The 20,477-nt window shown below is 37.3% G+C and overlaps 1 protein-coding gene across 1 annotated transcript in view; it reads right to left on the bottom strand.

Annotated features, from left to right (window-relative positions):
* Positions 1-1,218: 1,218 nt before the first annotated feature.
* Positions 1,219-20,477, bottom strand: part of tanc1b (tetratricopeptide repeat, ankyrin repeat and coiled-coil containing 1b) — a 188,425-nt gene continuing 169,166 nt past the window's right edge. Inside the window, exons 19-26 of the mRNA XM_081367934.1 lie at positions 14,187-14,320; positions 13,987-14,110; positions 12,041-12,216; positions 10,782-10,914; positions 8,162-8,253; positions 6,723-6,869; positions 4,876-4,976; positions 1,219-3,774 (exon numbers count right to left, since the gene is read on the bottom strand). Of these exons, the coding sequence (XP_081224060.1) occupies positions 2,661-3,774; positions 4,876-4,976; positions 6,723-6,869; positions 8,162-8,253; positions 10,782-10,914; positions 12,041-12,216; positions 13,987-14,110; positions 14,187-14,320 (2,021 nt within the window). The 3' untranslated portion in view covers positions 1,219-2,660. The remainder of the gene's footprint in view (positions 3,775-4,875; positions 4,977-6,722; positions 6,870-8,161; positions 8,254-10,781; positions 10,915-12,040; positions 12,217-13,986; positions 14,111-14,186; positions 14,321-20,477) is intronic.

Genomic DNA, 20,477 nt, shown 5'->3' with positions numbered 1-20,477 from the left:
GAATCCAACCCTGCCCACATCCAAGTGTGGAGACCCGGTTTGTTGTAGGTTTCAGATTGAAAGGGGTTTTTAGGCATAAAGGTCGTTTTGAGTGGGTTTCTAGACTATAGTAGGCAAATTGGTGTAGGCAATCAGTAAGTGTGATTGACATGATTGACCAGTAAAATCTTAAAGGGGTGATGAACTGAGAAATCAAATTTTCCTTGAGCTTTTGACATATAAGAGGTCATCATACTATAACAATATCCTGTAAGTTTTAGAACTGAAAATGTTCTCGTTAGTCCAATAAAAGCTTTTATTGACACCAGGCTCAGCGAACAACAGGTTTTTCAAAGTGGGGATCTATGAGGTCAAAGGGTCTCAAACCCCGCCTCCGCAGAAGATCAACGCCTACTTCCACACTGCCTGTTTAGCCCCGCCCACTATGACACTGGAACTCATTATAATATGCAAAACTGTTATCCAATCATAGCAGTGGGCGTTTACTTCCAAGTCTTCAATGTGGCATGGCCATAAAAACCGAGCGTTTCAGGAGCTAGCTCAAAACCAGGGTAGAAAATAGCCTATTACTTGTTAATTTTGATGTTTTTAAATGTAAAAACCAAGTGAACGTCATAAGTTGACCTCAGACAACAAAAAATATATATAAAATCCAGTTCATGACCCCTTTAAGAATCGGCTGCAGGGCGGAGTTTGTGGAAAGTTGTGATAACAAACCATGAATTTCATTGAAACAGTTCAATGGAAAACCTCACAAATAAATACATTTTAAATACAGTAATGGATCAGCAACTCAAGCACTAATTGCAAAAAATACACATTTTTGCGTACAACATATGTACCAATTAAAACCTATGTAACCTTTTATATAATTAATTGCAGGCCTATATATTATTCTTTATTTCATATTGACTTTAGCATGCACTCACACTCAGATGACCTCAATAGTTTCATATTCATAAAGCATATTTGCATTTCATATTTATTTGAAAGTAGCTGCACAAAAATAACTATATTTGAGTTTTGATGGCTATAATATTGAATGTGGGTAATACAATATAATATTAAACATGGGCGATTGTAATAAGCATGTGTCCAAACCGTTGCCTATTTGGACATGTATTTATTTGCATGTTTTTCTTTGTTTAATCTTATCTTGTCCAAATTACAGCGCAACACTTCACAGGGATTAATAATAATAATGAAGAAATACTTTTTCCAGTGGGATTTTTATTTCCCGTAGATGGATCATGGCAGAAATAAATTCATTTTTAATACAGAATGCAGTAACAGATCGCAACGCATGAGGCACCAATTGCAGAAAAAATAATATATATATATATACACATTTCAAATAACATCTGCCCATCTCAAATGTATCACTTTTATAGTTCGAATTAGATTTTATCTCCAATTCTTTCACATACACTATAACATGCATTCAAGCTCAGATGGCCTCCATTGTTTCATATTCATAAAACATTTCCGTTTCATATTTATCTTAAAAGTAGCTGTGCAAAAATAACTATATAAAATATATTGCTTTGACAGTTACCAAGCCAGAGGCGCCGCAAATAAATTAACCTAGACAGGAATAACAAGCAGGAAAGAACGTTTCAACATTGTAGGGTAAATTCAAATGTAATATACAAACAGACCAGATACAAGTTTAATAACCGCAAACATCATGTCAACCAAAAATGCATGAAAAACTCAAAATACACTTTTTTGTAGATAAATGGTCAAATAATGGTCTTCACATGAAGGTGTAAAACACACGTGTAATATTTACAGAGTGGAGGTTGAGATCTCAGGCTGCACAGGTTCATGATCTCGACGTCTCTCCACTGATTCAGTGCGGTCAGTGACTTCACACGGTTATGGGTCATTATGGTCCCTTTTGAAGGGCATAAAAATAGCCATCCTGATGCTCAACTCGTTCATGTTCACAGGGCTTGAAGAAAACGAGACTTAAATCAACTGATAACTGCACCAGCCAATTAACAAAAGTCTGAACATTTCATATACTGCACTTTTGAGCGGATATTTCTGTCCTTTTAAGAATTTATATATATAACACTATTATTATTATTACTTTCCACTTCCTACATATGAATTACTTCAAATGGATGAATTGAAACATTCTTTTACAATATGGAAAATAGCAATAATGAAGAATAAGTATGTGGGTCCAAACTTTTTGACTGTATATTGTAAATCTACGCTTATACAAACACTTCCATTCAACAGTTTGGGGTCGGTAAGATTTTTTAAATGTTTTTGAAAGAAGCATTTATATGATCAAAAATACAGCAAAAACAGTAATATTGCAAAATATTATTACAATTTCAAATAACTGTTTTCTATGTGATTATATTCAGAAATCATTCTAATATGCAGATTTGATGGTTAAGAAACATTTCTGATTATTATCAATGTTGAGAACAGTTGTGCTGCTTGAGATTTCTGTTGATACATTTTTTCAGGATTAAAAAAAGAATCTTTTGTAACATTATAAATGTCTTCACTGTCACTTTTGATCAATTTAATGCATTTATTTCTTACTGGCTCCAAACTTTTGAACTGTAGCGCGCACACACACACACAAACAGGGTCTGGAATCATCCCTCCATCTGAAGTGTGTTTTCGAGTGGATGTTGCTAAACATTAGACTCTATGAATGATCTCTTTGGTTTGATTGACGCTACATGACTGGTGTTTTCTCGAGCTGAAGCGGACTGCTTCTGCACACTGTCTGTGAATGAATGTGCCATGGCCAGAACCGGTTTGGGATCTTTACGGCAGAACTCTTTCGCATGCAGACTGCCGTTGTGCAGGCCGGTCGCAGGACCCTTGAGCTGCTCGTAATACGACCCGGACGGTCTGGCTAACGCCATCTCCCCAGACGCCACGAGACCTTCAGTGGAGTGACTCTGCCGGCCTCGAGGCGCCGGCGGCGGCGGCGGCTGCAATCGGGCCGTTTTGTCCATGATCCCCATGAAGGGTCGAGGTTTATACTCCACAGAGCCTGTCTGGCTGATTTTAGGTTTGTCCTTGATGCGTACATCCGGGCCTTTATCTGATAAACTGCTGCTGGACGCCAGGCTGCTGGTGGAGCTGGAAACCCTCATGCTGGGGTCTTTTCTGAGCTCTTGAGCTCCACAGGTCACGGACAGGACCGTCCCGTCCAGGGATGAGTGCACTTGGACATGATGAAGATCCTCGATTTCGTGGCGTCCCGCATCAGTGTTAGCGGTTGGTAACGGGCTGATGTCGATGCCCGGTCCGGCCTTTAACACGCTGGAAATATGCCGGCTTGGGATCGGACTCGAGGGCGCGTACTGCGACTGGCTTTTAGTGTTTGTTGGTCGAGAGGAACTCACCTGTGTGGATCCGAGGTGCGTGTTGGTCTTGACTATCTGCGCCTGTTTGCTGGGCTGTAAAACGAGGCTCTTTTGAGCCACAGATTCTCTGTGTGGATGTCGAAGGCTTTGTTTGTGAGGCGGGGAAACCGAGCGGCCGTTAGAAGTTCTGTTTAGCGAATAGATGTTTTGGGACCAGGCCTCAGAGTCGTCGTCGTCGTCCTCTTCCTCCTCGACGCGCTCCTCCTCCTCCTGGTCCTCCTGTGGAACGCTCAGCTCCTGAGGTTTGCTCTGACTGCGCTGCATCTGTTTACACTCGTCCTCCACACGAGCCAGCAGACGGCAGATCTCACGGTTGTTCGGGCAGAGCTTGGACGCCTCGTGCAGGTCTGACAACGCTGCGCTGAACTGTCTGTGAGTTCAGAAACACATGAGAACTGAGAAGGGTCATGCAGACAATTCTGTCTTTCTTAGAGAGCCAGGAAAATTATGATTATAAGATCTTTTTCAAAAAAATAATGACACAATACTCAGTAGTCAATGGGTACAATAGTCATTTAGTAATGTTTTTGGTATGGAATGAATTATATTATATTCATAGTATTAAAAATAGTAATCTTTTATTATTATTATTATAGTTAATATTAACAACTCTTTCCCCGCCTTTGATGCACATTTCAGGCTTTCTGTGTTTTCACTGTTATACGGTACCTGATCATCATATTGCATGTACAAATTTTCATAAAACAAAATATTCTGCGGGCCATGAAACTTTTGTGAAAATGATCCAAAATGCTGGAAGTGGCTGGCAAACTTTAAAATCAAAATGCTGGCGGGGAAAGAGTGAACAAAAATCATTCTTTATAATTATAATCAACATTTATTTCACTCCATCCACCATTTTGGATGGGTTTTGTATTATTTATTAATTATATTACAATAATAAAGTCAAAAGTTTGGAATAATTTTATGTTTTTGAAAGAAATGTTCATGCTTATGCTCATCATGGCTGCATTTATTTGATAAAAAATACAGTAAAAATAGCCATGGTGTGAAATTACAAATTAAAATAACTTTTTTTATTTGAATAATTTAATTATTTTACTGTCTTCAGTGTCACATGATCCTTCAGAAATCATTCTAATCTGCTGCTTGAGAAACATTTATGATTATTATCAATGTTGAACACAGTCATGCTGCTTCATATGTCTGTGGAAACCGTGATACTTTTATGTTTTCCAGGATTATTTGATGAATAGAAAGTTCTAAAGAACAGTGTTTATTAGAAATAGAACCTTTTGTAACATTACAAATGTCTTTACTGTCAAGTTTGACCATTTTAACGCATCCTTGCTGGATAAAAGTATTAATTTCTTTCTTGACCCCACACTTTTGAATGGTAGTGTATCACGGTTTACACAAAAATATGAACTGAGAACATGAGCTGCATATTTCATGCAGTTATGACTCTAGATTTGAAACAGATCACATCTAGTAAAGACGGTCGTCTGACCTGCTGCTGCGTTTGGCTCTGGCTCTAGCGTAGTACGCCTCGTAGGATTTGGGTTTGAGCTCCAAGGCCTTTGTTGCAAACTCCTCAGCCAAGCCAAAGTCCTGTCAGAGAGAGAGAGAGAGAGAAAGAAACTGAGAATAGCAATCAGCCAGAGTTGCTGAATTTAGATTCACACCACAGGACTGCGGAATAGCTGTAAATCGGTCCAAATAATAGGTGATTTAATTAATGAACTCTTCAGTTGTTGTTCATTGTGTCATTAATCAAAGGTGCCGGCTGGAAATTGGCTCTGTATTGCGTCGGGACACCTTTTGGAGCTGGGCTATTACTTCTAAATAGACCTTCGAATCAATTCAAGCCCTCAGAGAGTCATTTGCATCTTTCTCGTCTTGCTGTGTCTGACATTTTGAGCGGTGAAAAAACACAGTCTGATTGATCCAGATCAGGAGAACTAGCAGAGCGTCTCTACACCTCGGCTCACTGCTCCAGAAGGGCACAAGATCTTACCATGAAGCATAATAAGAATAATTGATGATTAATAATTATTAGGACTGTGAATTTCTATAATTTTGATTGGGGATCAATTAATTGATATCATCAATATCGCAAAAACTATGTGGGGAAAACTCCAAATAATAAATGTTATATTATTTTTTAAATAAATTTACTCGAGGAATGTGATTTTTGGAATTTTCCTCTTTTAATATTTTTTTTTTTAATTAAAAATTTTCAGCATTGTCATTGTTAAAGTGTAGAATTCAGAAACCCTTGTTGTTAGCGACACTGGTGGCTGTTAAGTGAACTCCAGACAGCAGATTATTGCTCATGATCACACGTAACATACAAGACTGAACATGATTCAATGCCCTCATATACTCACAAAGAAGTTCTTTTTTCATTCTTTGCTTGGAAGTAAAACGTAGTTGGAACCTTTGCAGCGATATACTGTTAACGAACACCTAGACGCCGCCCATGTGACGTTTAGATGAATATGTAAACGTGCTGTGCTTTCCTCTCAATAACAAAATAAACGCAACAAAAATGACAGCAGTGAGAAAACATCTGATCATAGAGATGTGGATGTTTGCACCAACTCTGCAATTCACCGGCATCATGTCGACAGATGAGCTCATAACACTGTTATTATAGTTTGATTATTAAATATATTTGAGGCTATAGACTATATAGATCTGGCTATGTGAGACTATAGTTTGAATCAATCCCTTTTCGTTGCATGACACATTGACATTACAGTACAGAATGGCTCTTTTGGCATTATCCTGAACATTGTAAAAGCATTTGTTTCAACGGAACGGAAGAGAGGCTCTCAGCGTCACATCCTTTGGATTTTCCCGGTGAAACCGTCTAGAGGCTTTCATAGACAACCTAGGAAGTCGGGAATGTCTTGTTTTTTTACGTTTCATTACAAGATGTTCACACTTAGTCCAAAAAAATTCCACATTTTTTCTTACACTATTTATTACAAATATTTTTGTTAACTTAAATAAATCTGAAATAAACATATTTTAAATAAAACAATATAAACAAAAAAAAACATAGGTTCACAACATAGGTTGTATCAAAGCAGCTTCACAGTAATAAATTAAAACAATACATCAACGTGGAACGTCCACGTTTGGTAATGCTGATCAATAGTATCGTTGATTGATTAATTAAATTAAATATCCCCAAATATCCCCAACTGAGCAAGCCAAAGGCAATGTCTATCTCCTGATGAATTTAAACGCGTCAAGTAATCAGCCGACTGTTCAAACGAGGCCTAAATAAAGGAGAGCCGGTGTCCGGTGAGGCGTGTGTAATGATCTCTGATGCTGCTGGTGTCTTACATTGGTTTTCCGGCGACAGCGGGAGAGATTGAGGTACAAAGACACGCGCAGTTCCTTAAAGGCCTTCAGTTCGTCACCGAATCCCTCTCTGGGAAACTTCCTCAGCGCGTACTGATACCGCTGAGCCGCTTCCTTCATCTTCCCTCTCTGAGGAAAGAGAGAAAAGAGTCATCAATCACTCCTTCCAGCTGTGCAGATCATCCTGACACAAACGTCAATCTGTTAACATCTGCTCATTTATGCTCTGATAACAATCACTCAATATGTCATAATTTCCAGTCACATTTCTCCTGGATTAAAGCTCACCGCTTTGACAAGGCATGTGGAGAAAATCATTCCCATTTTTATTTTAAATAGCATTCAGACACTAATATCACATATCAAAACTCATGTCTGGAACACTAAATTATGATTGGTCATAATTTTTAGGATTGGACGGAATTTTTTTAGTGGTGATGAAAAAATCTGAACAGATCTGTTTTTATTAACAGATTTTATTAATCTTGACATATTAATAAAGGGGAAGGGATGATCGCGTTCACTCACGATTCGCGACAACTGTTCAATTATAAAAACTAAAAAATGACTCTCAGTCTTTGTTCAACTTTCTTTTCACAATATAAATATGCATAGCCTATGCTTGCCTTATAAGTTTGTGAATAAAAATGAAAATGTGAGTGAAATCAGAAGCTGTTTAATGTATTATTATCATTAAAATATGAAAATTAAAATGACGGGTAATAAGATTATGACGGTATTTTTCAGTAGCAGTATTGGTGATAATGACTGTAATTTATAAAAAAGATGCTTTATAAACAAATAATATATTTAAAATACTGTGTGTTGTGTCTACAGCAATTTGGAGCATTTAATGTAATTAACTGTAATTAATCACACCTAAAATATTTTTTTTTTAAATCTAATAAACTCTTAAAAAGAGAGGCATTTTGGATGTTTAATTTATAAACCTTGTCCCCTCTAGGTTTAAATGAAGATTATGATCGGTCTTGTTTCATATAAGTTTTTTTTTCTTGTTTTTTTCTGTTTTGTTTTTTTTCCCGTTTCTTTTATATGGGCACATTGTTTATGAACGGCATTTCTTTTCCCGATGTGTTATTGTTCCCATAATTTATTTGCTGTCCCAGATGGAATTAAACTGGAGTCTATGAACTATTTATTTGACTGTTTAAACTTAGGTTCATATGTTTACCTTTTTTTTCTGATGTGTAACTGTTCCAACATTGTTTGTAATCATCATCCACTGTTTCAGATGGACTTAAACTGGAGTCTGAGGACTGATTATTTGATTGTTTAATCATGATCACTTTGAAGACCTGCAGCCGAAACGTTTGTCAACTTTATCTCCTATCTATAATAAAATATTTTTTAGAGTGCAGACCTTTTTTGCATTTTAAATCTATTGACAGAAAAACTTGAACCTTATACAGCAGGTTTCCTTCCTCCATGAGCTTCTGCAGGAGGATGATGAGGATGTCGGGTTTGGAGGTCGCCATCGCCCAGGCTGCGTTACCTTGGATACAGAGAGAGAGAGAGAGAGAGAGAGAGAGAGAGAGAGAGAGAGAGAGAGAGAGAGAGAGAGAGAGAGAGAGAGAGAGAGAGAGAGAGAGAGAGAGAGAGAGAGAGAGAGAGAGAGAGAGAGAGAGAGAGAGAGAGAGAGAGAGAGAGAGAGAGAGAGAGAGAGAGAGAGAGAGAGAGAGGTGGTCCGTTACATCAAACCGCTCTTTAAAAACACAGCTTAGGAGAAGAATGTAACTGGCGTGAAATAAAGTTACCTAAAGAGTGTACCTGTTCGATCATAAGGTGACGTTCTGTAGCCTGATGATGGTTTTAGTGAAAGCAGTTAGAAGAGAGAAGAATGAAAAACAGCAGAAAGAGACATGCAAAGAGAAAATACAGCATCACACATTCACCTCAGTCACACCAGAACAGACAGAGCGTCTCTTTCATGTTCACACCGACACCACATGTTTCCACTGAAGAAAACTGGACCACAAACACTGGCTTCAAAACTAAATAACATAAATCAGGGATAAATCCTAAACTAAGGTTCATGAGGGAACTGCAGGGTGCTGATGGAAAGCTAATAATTCATTCTTTAAAAAAAAAAAAAAAAACACAAAAAAATATTAAATATTTCATTTGTTTACCTGCATGTCATGTGACCATTAACTGATATCAGAGAACTGTGAACTTGTGAATGTGATGTTAAAATACTGAAGTATTAAATCTCAAGGGAACTTAAAGTAAATATTTTATATCAAAGGGGTTTGGCTGACAAAAACGTTTGTGAATCTCTGATGTAAAAAGCGCCTTTGATGGACACTACGGGTGGCACCGATGCACCAATAAGGATTAAGATTAAATCTAGATTAAATAAAGGTTTATATAATAATTATGTTGCACCAAACTTTAAACTTTGCTTAAAAATGAGCAGACTAGCATTTAAACCATCATGTTGTACCTGGTTTTAATTTACATTTAAGATAGATTAACTTTGATCTTGTTGTTCCAGTAAAACACTCCATTATTTAAATCTCAGTTAGGGATTAACTTCACATTTACAGGTCAGGAGGTTAAAAGGAAAAGGAATTTTAACACCGTTGCATTTTAATTACAAAAACGAATCAATCATGGCAGACAAAATTACTCAGATGAAGGTTTTAATCACAGATTAGAATTTTAATCCCTGATTTGTTAATCTGTGTTTAAAATTAAGTGGTGCAACACATCTTGAGATTAACAAATCCTTGATTAGCTCTAAATTTATAATCCGTATTGCTGCAACCCATTATTTTATATATACTATATTATAACTCATTAGATTTTATATACTATATTTTTAGTTTTGCTATACTGGAAACTTTACTTTCCACTTTATTTTCATTAGAACGGCCCGTTTTCACTGTTGCACAGCATTTAATAAGACAATATTAGATAATATCATATATATTGTGATGTCACATTGATCTGACATCGGTAGCTTGAATCTAAATTGCTATCACAACACGTTAGCATTTCGCTAGCCTGTTAACCGCCATCCGTGCTTACCGTCTTTTTTCTCTCGCGCATACGTCTTTTACGAGTCCATCAAACGACTGTGGTGAGTCGAATCAGTCAGCACACGGTGAGTCATGTCATCTCCTATTGTTGTCACTTGCACTCCCTGCCACATGTGTATCATAGCATTCTCTGTCAGCGGTGAGGGCTTCACATGTGATAAATGCAGGGACATAGTCAGGCTGACAGAGAAGATTTCAGATCTAGAGACGCGCATCCAAACTTTAATCGAGGATAGTAAGAAGGCTTTAGATACTGCTTTGGATGCGACTAGCTTAGTGAACTCTAAATGATAAAATGTAAATGATAAAAACCGTTTGACATTTGTACTGGCTACTGAATACAGGCCACCAGGGCACCATACAGACTTTATCAAAGAATCAGAGTTTCATTCAGAGTTAGTACTGGCTAAAGTACTGGCTGCAGATAATGTGCTAATTATTGGTGATTTTAATATCCATGTAGATAATGAAAAAGATGCATTGGGATTGGCATTTACAGACATTCTGAACTCTATTGGAGTTAGACAACACGTGTCAGGACCCACTCATTGTCGTAATCATACTTTAGATCTAATATTGTCACATGGAATCAATGTTGATGCTGTTAAAATTCTGCAGCAGAGTGATTACATCTTATTTATTAATTAAATCAGCTCAAGTCAGTAGAAACACGGCAACACACACACACACACACACACACACACACACACACACACACAGGTCTGTGATGCAAGAGCTTTAGGAGGAAAGATGTGATTGGCTAATAAATATCACAAGCTCATGTTATTGATGATAGTGGCCTATTGACAAATGGTCCATTTCAGTGAATCAATTCAAAACTGTACTCAATAAAAAGGTGCCTTGATTCTATTTGCTGTATTTTACTTCGTTCAATTATGACTGAAAAAAAAAAAACATCACACTTTTTCATTTCAAAGCAAAATGTATCATTATCATCCAGTCGAAGTGCAGATCTCACCTAGTTTGGCTCCTTTCTTGAGTAAGGTCAGCACAACGGAGGTGTTTCTGCAGCCGATGGCTCGATCCAGAGGCCTCATGCCACTGTAGTCCACATGCTCGATCACAGCACCCTTCTCAACCAGATAATGGACCTGCAAAAACACACGCTTCAAATCATCACTGTCAACCTGTGGCTGAGATGCTGTGTTAGAATGACAGTGGAATTTCACACACAAGTTTCATGAAAATTTGGGGTTAGTCAGATCATTTTTTGAAAAGAAATTAATACTTTTATTCAGCGAGAATGCATTAAATTCAACAAAAGTGACGGTAAAAATCTATTTTAAATAAATGCTGTTCTTTCGAACTTTCTATTTTTCAAAGAATTCTTAAAAAAGTATCAGTGTTTCCATAAAAATATAAAGCAGTACAACTGTATTCAACACTGATAATAATAATAATAAATATCATCATATTAGAATGATTTCTGAAGGATCATGTGACACTGAGGACTGAAGTACTGATGCTGAAAATTCAGCTTTGATCACATTTTAAAATATATTCGCATAGAAAACAGTTATTTTAAATTGGAATCATATTTCACAATATTACAGTTTTTACTGTAAATCTGATCAAATAAATGCAGCCTAGTTGAGCAGAAGAGACTCTGGTAACACTTTATTTTACAGTGTCCTTGTTACATATGTTACATGTACTTACCATAGTAATAACAGTAAATTATGCATAATTACATGCAACTAATCCTCAACCAAACCCTAATCCTACCCTAACCCTATAGTAAGTACATGTAGTTTCTTAATATTACTCAGTACTTAAATATATAATTACACTGTAACAATGACACCTTAAATAAAGTGTAACCGAGACTTCTTTCAAAAACAAAAAAATCTTGCTAATCTCAACTTTTGAATGGTAGTTTATAAATAATTACCTCTTTTATTTTGACTAATTATGGCTATTTATTCCCTATCCCCCCCCCTCCCCCTCAACTGATTGCACACATCTCACAATAGTAAAACCAATTCTTATCCATCAAAATAGATTTAAGTTTCACCAAACAGCATCACATTGTCAGATAACTTTCCCTTCAAATCATATTGTAATTCTGCCTCCTGTTAATTACCAATTCAAAATCTGGTTTCTCTCATAATCCGATGCATCAGTCCTGCAACTTCACACAACCGTATCTCACATGTAAAAGAGCCCTGCGAGCTCCACGAGCTTTAATCACAGCTCTACAATATGCTATTCACTTACGATGTCTGCGTCTCCGTAGAAGGCTGCCAGGTCCAGCGGTGTGCGTCCATTCTTGTCTGAGTGGTCGATAACTGCACCCTTTTCCACCAAAAACTGAACGACGTTCTTGTGTCCTTTTAAACATGCCCAGCTGAGGGGAGTTAACCCTTCCTTATCCACCGACGCTAAAGAGGCTCCTGAGAAAAGCAGAGGATGTTCGTTTGACCTCTTGCTGGAAACTTGCCACTTTATCTCAACAACGGACTTTCAAACAGGTTTGCTCTTATACTTTTTTTGCAACATCGACACGGTTTCTGAATGGTAATGAATCAAAATTGTACTGACTCAAGCTGAATAATGAGACTGTTGTCTTCTGTCTTTATAGCTGAATTGAACTTGTTTCATAATTGATGAACTGCAGTTATTGAACTGAACTGAATCAACGCTGAATAATGACTCTATTGTCTTTTTAGAATGTGAATTTGTCTCATGTTTGAAGTTTGCAGCATTGATTGTGTTATTTCTAGGGCTGCTCCTGACTGAAGAATTTTCTAGTCGACTAGCAGTCATTCATTTCAGTCATATTATAATATTCATTTAATTACTTAAATATATATTGGGGGTGGCATTGAAAAATGGCTTGAGTTTCAGGAAAAATAAAAAATATTATAGATACTGCTTAAATTGTTCTACATCACAATCTCAATTCAAACACCCATGCAATCTTATTCCTAATTGACTGTGTCTATTAAACCTTTGACAAAATCACACTGAAACATTCAGATGTGTGTTTGTCACCATGTCGAAGTGATTATAACGACAGCTTCAGTGATTATGAAAAAAGAAATTCAGTCAATTTGAAGAAAATGTTTTGCTTTTCATGAGACTTTGTGACTTACTTCTTTTTCAAATTTCATGTCCTTTTTAAAAAAATATATATAAAAGTGTTTGTTCGCCACAACGTTTTGGTTTTCCTACATCTTTATACTTTTAGTTTTACAAATCATCACATTGAAAATGATATTAAAATGGGATAATATTCAAAGCTATGAAGTACTGGAAAAAGTGAAGCACTTGAAGTTGCAAGGCAATTTAAAAGGCAGCAATTGCAAAAGATTATGCAGTTCCACTTTATTTCGATAGTCCACTTATGACAGTCTACTAACGATAAAGTCCCTTTCACACAGCGCGTTGATCCTGGGAAATTGCCGTAAAATTGCTAGAGTGCCTTCTGTGTGAACGCAAACACATCCTGGGATTGATGCCGGGATGGGGACCTAGTAACATTGCCGGGATCAGTCCCGGAACGTGCCCTGTGTGAAAAGCCAGGACCAATGCCATAAGGGGTGTGTTGTAGTGATGACGCATGTGCCATAGCACAGGCCTTTCTACAACCTATGCTACAGCATATGGGGAACGAGCCACTCAACAAACCCAGTGGCGCTACTGGGGAGTATGGACTCGTCTTCATGTAGAAATGACGAAGAGTTATCAGCAGAACTGACATCTGACAGGAGTCCTGACGTCACATGTCTTTACTGGATGTGTGTGAACGCACTCACTGGCAGTGTGAATGAACCAAAATCAAACGATCCCAGGATTGCATGTATTTTCTGGAATATCTGTGTGAAAGGGGCTTAGGTAACTTTGCAACTACATGTCAACTAACTCTCATTAGCGTATTAGTAGACTTCTGGGTTATGACATATGGTTAGGTGTTAGGGTTCGGGTTAGGAGAATAAGTTGACTTGTAGTTGCCAAGTTATTTATAGTCATTATAATGTCTGTTAGAGGATCATCAGAATAAAGTGTTAACAGATATTAAGCACACTCTACTAATACTCTAATGAGAGTTAGTTGACATGTAGTTGCAAATTACTTATAGTTAGTAGAATGTCTAAAGTGGACTATTGAAATAAAGTGTTACCGATTGTAAAAAAAGTTCAGAGTGCATTTAGATAACTCACCTTTAGATAAGAGGAAATCGGCCGTGCTGAGATGCCCCTCGCACGCGGCCACCATCAGCAGTGTGCGGCCCTGTTTGTCACTTACATTCACATCCGCCCCATGTTGCAGCAACAGATCTGCAATCTGCAAGATATATAAATATTCATATAAATATTCAGTACTGCTGTTTGTGTGGTTCAGGTGTTTTGCAGCGTCCCACCTGCCAGTGTCCCTGCCGAACTGCGCAGAACAGGGCACACGCTCCTCTCCTGTTCACCTGCTGAACCTGCGCCCCCCGCTCCAACAGGAACTCACACACCTCCAGCTTCCCCCGTCCTGCAGCCGCAGTCAGACCTGTTTCAAGAGTCAAAATCAAGTCAAGTCACCTTTATTTATGTAGCGCTTTTTACAATACAGATTGTATCAAAGCAGCTTCAGTAATAACATGAAAACAATACAACAAAGTTTGTTTCTAGAAGAAAATTGCGTCATCGTCCACCTTAAGTAAGGCAGATCAATAAATTTCATGAATATTAAATGTCCCCAACTAAGCAAGCCAAAAGCCAATGCAACAAGAGCACTGGCATTTGTTATATTGTTAACTAAAAACAAAAATATTTGTATTTCTTGAAATAAAATAAAAATCGCTGAAATAAAAGCATTTAAAATTACAACATTTCTCATTTTCATTCTAAAATAACTAAAGCTAAGAACTACAACGTACTAAAAACTGTACTGACATATATTTTAAAAACAAAACAAAAACACAAAATTACTAAAAATCTAACTAAAATGAAAATAGACATAAAATCGAAAGAAACAAAAGTGAACAATAGAACATCATCGATAGTAAAATAGCAGAAATGCAAAAAGTTACATACTATTTTAATGTATTATTAAAAAAATAGTGGTGCATATAATTCATGTTATAGTTTTTGGGGGAAGTTCTATATGAATACATATAAATTAAATGGTAACACTTTACAATAAGGTTTCATTAGTTAACTACTTTAGTTAACAGAAAAATGAACAATACTTCTACAGCATTTACTAATCTTTACTTCATCATTTTCTAATTCATCATTAAAATCAAATGTTAATGCATTAGTTAATGCATGTGAACCAACATGAACAAACAATGAACAGCTGGATATTTATTAACTAACATTAACAAAGATTAATAAATACTGTAATAAATGTATTGCTCATTGTTAGTTCATATTAGTTAATACATTAAAGGGGTCATATAATGGTACATGCACTTTTACAAGTTGATTGCACTGAAATGTGTGTTGGCAGTGCCTGTACACAACCATCCTATCATGATAAAAATCCATCCAGTGGTTTTGTTTTAATCTCCTTATATGTTTGACCATCTCTGAAATCAAGCCGTTCGATATTGTGACGTCATAAGATCGTACGCCCCTCCGGCTATTGTGATTGACAGCCGTGTTTCAACACAAGACCCGCCCTGAGCGAGCTGTGACAGCCGTCGTCATAGTAGTCCGCCATTGTTGATATGCTGGAGTAGAATAGCGTCTAAGCGATTGTGGTGTTCTGTTCTTAGATGTAATAAGGAACACAGCAGTCATTTGGATGTTCCTAAATCCGAGCCGTTGAAGATGCAGTGGCTGAGTTTTGTTTTTGAAGCGATATGCCCAAAGGATTGACGCGGGGATTCCCTCACGGGGATTCCCCACGATCGTCTGTGCTTTCATGTTTGCGCGAATCATTTCACACCAGACAGCTTCACAAACGAGAAAAAACGGATCGGTACCAACGTGTTCCTGCTGAACCTCCAGAAGATGTGAGTGTAATGTTTTATTAACCTTTATATTAGTATTTATATTAATCTTTGCGAAATTTGCAAACCTTGCTGCAGGCTTCACGATGAATGCGTCTAAGGTTTACACTCAGGGTACATTACAGCATTTTTTCTATGTACGACGTTCTCAATATAATTCATAATCCCACGTTTATAACGAATAACACGTGGTTATTGTGTTAGATACGGTCAGAGAATGTCTAATACGGTGTACCCACAGAACAGAGGGGCGGGGTGAGCAAAGCTCATTATCATTTAAAGACACATGCACTGAAACGGCGTGCTGAAAACAGAGCTGTTTTTGACCAGGTAAAATTAGTGTTTTCTTACAATACTAATGAGAATTTTTAATTAAAGTATATTACAAACTTTTAATTTAGACCCTAAAGAATCATATTAGCTTGTACAAAAATGGCATTATATGACCCCTTTAACTAATGTTAACAATTATTAATCAATTAAATAAAATAACATTTAATTTATTAAAATATTTAATATAATTACTGTATATATAAATAATAATAATATAAAATGAAATATCAAAATAAAAAAGTAGAATCTAGTAATTCAAGTAGAATCTAGCAATTAAAATAATTCTAAGACAACATGAACAGCATAATTGTATTTAGTTTATGGTTCAAAGCCATATAATCTCTACTTGATGCATTAATATTCAATGTGCATCATATGTGTGTGTTAATCTGCATTTTACAGTTCATCACATCAGGACATATAGCACTGATTCCAGAACTGATGACAGTATTACAAAAGAATAATTATAGTAATATTTAAAGGATAGTAAATGCTTCAGTCAGAGAATCAGAAGAGATCACTCATAGATCATTAATTAGAGCACAGTCTCTCTCCTCATAACGAACAGACTGTGTTCTGGAAGCTTCTGTCTGGCCAGAACATTCGTGTCGGGTCTGACGGGCTCGTCTAGGACACCAGGACAGATGGTCACATGACTAACAGCTCTCTGCTGTTAGTCTGAGTGAGATTAAAGGACCGGGACTCATCCACACAGCCGGAGTGACAGCGTCCATTTGGAGAAGACGCCTGTGCCATTAGTGATGTCTTCAAGAATCACAACATCCATCCGTACCGAAAAGTGACGCTTTTATTCAGAAGCAGAAAGATGGAGTGATGCAGAAATACAGAGGGGGACGCATCATAAACTAATCCAGAACATGTCTCAAGGGCTTTTTATTGCTCTGGTGTTTCAGGATCAAAATGAAAGTGTTACTCTTAGGCCGTCTACGGAGAGCCTGGCCACTCCCTATTAAGCTTTATTGTACCGAATTTTGGTTGTAGTTCCACCAGAGTTCCACTGGGGGCGATCGCCCACGAGTGCAGACTGAATGGGAGTCTATGGAGCTAGACGGCTAAATGTGTCTCTTTCACCCGATTGCCGTTGAGAAATCTCAGATTTGATTGTAGGTTTTGCAAGTTCAACATGGGTTATAGGTCTAAAGTTGGATGAACGAGTACTTATGTCCTTTGGATTTCTTACAGGTTGAGTTGTTGTTGCCCATAACACGCTAGCATTCTGCTAATGAACGCTGATTGGTCAGTGAAGGACTGATTACGACCAGAGATACCGCTTGATGGCAGGGACCAGAAACAAACAAAACAAAAACTCTCCTAGCACGTGTGTTTACCTGTGTCCGCTGTGTTGTCGATGCCTCGAGAGAAAACAAAGTGCAGAGCGCGAAAGCACCAAAGCGACTGAAGGATTGCCGTAAAGCAGTATCTCTGGTCGTACGATGTGTATGATGTCATTGACATTTTAAAAGACTTTTTAAAGCAAATAAGTGACTCTAAAAAAATCTAACACCCACCATTGTGTAATCTCCTTTCGAATACAACATTCAAATTACTAGACAAAAAATTTTATTCTGAGAAAAGTGGATTTTGATGGGTATAGCGCCATAGACCTCCATTCATTCTGCACTCGTCCTGTGAGCGCCCTCATATGGAACCAGAGTGGAACTGCAACCAGTTCAGAAGCCGGAAGTTTACTGAGAGTGGAACTTCTCCCCTTATTAGACATTCTCTGGTGTTACTCTAAGGCCGTGTGTCCACCAAAGCATTTTATCCAGCTGAAAACACCTAGCTATGAGCGCTTGAGAGCGTTTTGGCAGCGCAGAATTTTTTTCAGTTGAGACGCTTCACTTGTTATGATACGGAATATCCATGAAAGTGTTACTAGTGTCTCATTTCACACATATTTTGTTTCTGTGTTGATTCTATATTAAAATGTCGATACAATGTAACGTATTTTCTCTGGCTCTTGTTTTAAATGATTTTGTTTCGTTATTGCTTGTTGTCATGGCGACTGTCGACGTTGTACAAGCAGATTGTGGGGGTTGGTCGGGGTGGTATTAGTCCCGCCTCTCCTCCACTGTGATTGGACAGTTGGGTAAAAAATGAGAGTGATGATCGCTGAGTTTTACCCAAAGTTGAACATTCTTCAACTCTCTGCGACCTGTAAAAAACGCAGAGTGTTCAGCACTTCAAGTGTGAGAAAAAAACGCTCAGCGTCTTGTTACGCTCATGGCGTTTTAAAAATGCGGCGCTCCCATTGAAAACAATTGAAAAAATACGCTAGCCCGTGAAAAAGCACTTTGGTAGACACACGGCCTAACAGTATTCACACTGATCTCAGTGAGCCGAGGGTAAATCAGTTGATCTGTCCATGTTTTCTGGTCATGGTGTTTCTGTCGTCTTTAACTCCAGGCGTGTTTCAGCAGACCTGAGAGCTCATATACTCCATTATTTGCTGCTCGAGAAACAAACCTGACAGAAAGAAGCCAGAAAGCTGTCTTTTTATACCCACAAACACCACAACAAACAACAGTGAACTTTCACACGGATCAAGAACATGTCCAGGTCACGTGTGACTTCAAAAAATCAAACAAAAACCCTAAAAAAAATGATATTTTGCTTGAAGAAATCAAGCCTATTTCTTAGAACCATAATGCAATTTTACATTTTCATTAATTTTTTTTGATTACAGTTAAGCACATTTAAGCAGGGTTCACTGAAACCAAACGGCTTCACTGTGGACGTCCCACCTGGGACTGAGAGACCGCATCTGCTACCCTGAGCTGTCCCACACAATCCCCCACAATGCAACTGTATAAACAGTGGGAATCTGCAGTCTGGATCACACACAGCATATCTGACACACATCAAAGGGCTCAAATCATGAGGAATCAAAATCTCTTTGATCTTTCGTGATAAAAGAGTTCATTGTGCTGTGAAACACACCGCAAATTTCACAATTCAAAAGTCCTTCCACATTAAAAAAGATGACAGATCTATCTATCTATCTATCTATCTATCTATCTATCTATCTATCTATCTATCTATCTATCTATCTATCTATCTATCTATCTATCTATCTGTGTATCTATCTATCTGTGTATCTATCTGTGTATCTATCTATCTATCTATCTATCTATCTATCTATCTATCTATCTATCTATCTATCTATCTATCTATCTATCTATCTATCTATCTATCTATCTATCTATCTATCTATCTATCTATCTATCTATCTATCTATCTATCTGTGTATCTATCTGTGTATCTATCTATCTATCTATCTATCTATCTATCTATCTATCTATCTATCTATCTATCTATCTATCTATCTATCTGTGTATCTATCTATCTGTGTATCTATCTATCTATCTATCTGTGTATCTATCTATCTGTGTATCTATCTATCTATCTATCTATCTATCTATCTATCTATCTATCTATCTATCTATCTATCTGTGTATCTATCTATCTGTGTATCTATCTATCTATCTATCTATCTATCTATCTATCTATCTATCTATCTATCTATCTATCTATCTATCTATCTGTGTATCTATCTATCTATCTATCTATCTATCTATCTATCTATCTATCTATCTATCTATCTATCTATCTATCTATCTATGAACTTCTGATGACAACACTGTAAATTATCATTGACGTTTGCTCACACATTAACTACAGCAGAATCCATCCTGTGCTGTTAAATCTGTCTGTATATACATTTAGTCTTTGAATTTCCATCAAAGATAACTAACATGATTATTGATATACATTTCTTGCTATAAAATGCTTCGAAAACGGATAAAACTACAATTAGTGAACACCTTCTTCGATTGATGCAGCAATGTAAAGAGATTCATGCTCATTTGCATAAGGAAATGCTTCAAACGAGTCAAATGAGGACGACTCTCCGTCTATCATAATGTTTTCAGCATTAAGCAGGACTGCAATTTCAACCACGTAGAAACTCAATTACTGTATGGCCTTGATAAACAGCAACACATAAACAAAAGCCCAGCAAACAGAAAAGTTCACTCAGGGAAACACACACACTTCAACAGGAGAAAACAGGAGTTACTCCTAAAGCCTTTTATAATGCATCTGCTGAATCCGGAGCGCTCGAAAGGGAGAACACAAGAGAAATGTGTGTCTGGAGGTCCTGCTTCAAGGCGGTCTGATAATGGAAGTGACCTTCATCTCAGCTCTGTTTGTTAGTGGGATTGTGTGGACAGAGGTTTGATCCTGGTCTGAAGATTAAAGAACACAAGAGCACTCAGAGGAAATTAACATCTCTGGTCTACTGGTGCTGAACAGCAGGTAGTATCGGTCTTGAGACTGTCTTTTTTTATGGAG

The sequence above is a fragment of the Scardinius erythrophthalmus genome (genome assembly GCF_964197995.2).
Source record: "Scardinius erythrophthalmus genome assembly, chromosome: 6".
Classification (NCBI taxonomy): Eukaryota; Metazoa; Chordata; class Actinopteri; order Cypriniformes; family Leuciscidae; genus Scardinius; species Scardinius erythrophthalmus.
Note: the sequence above shows the minus strand (reverse complement) of the source record. Positions and strands in the feature narration are given on the sequence as shown.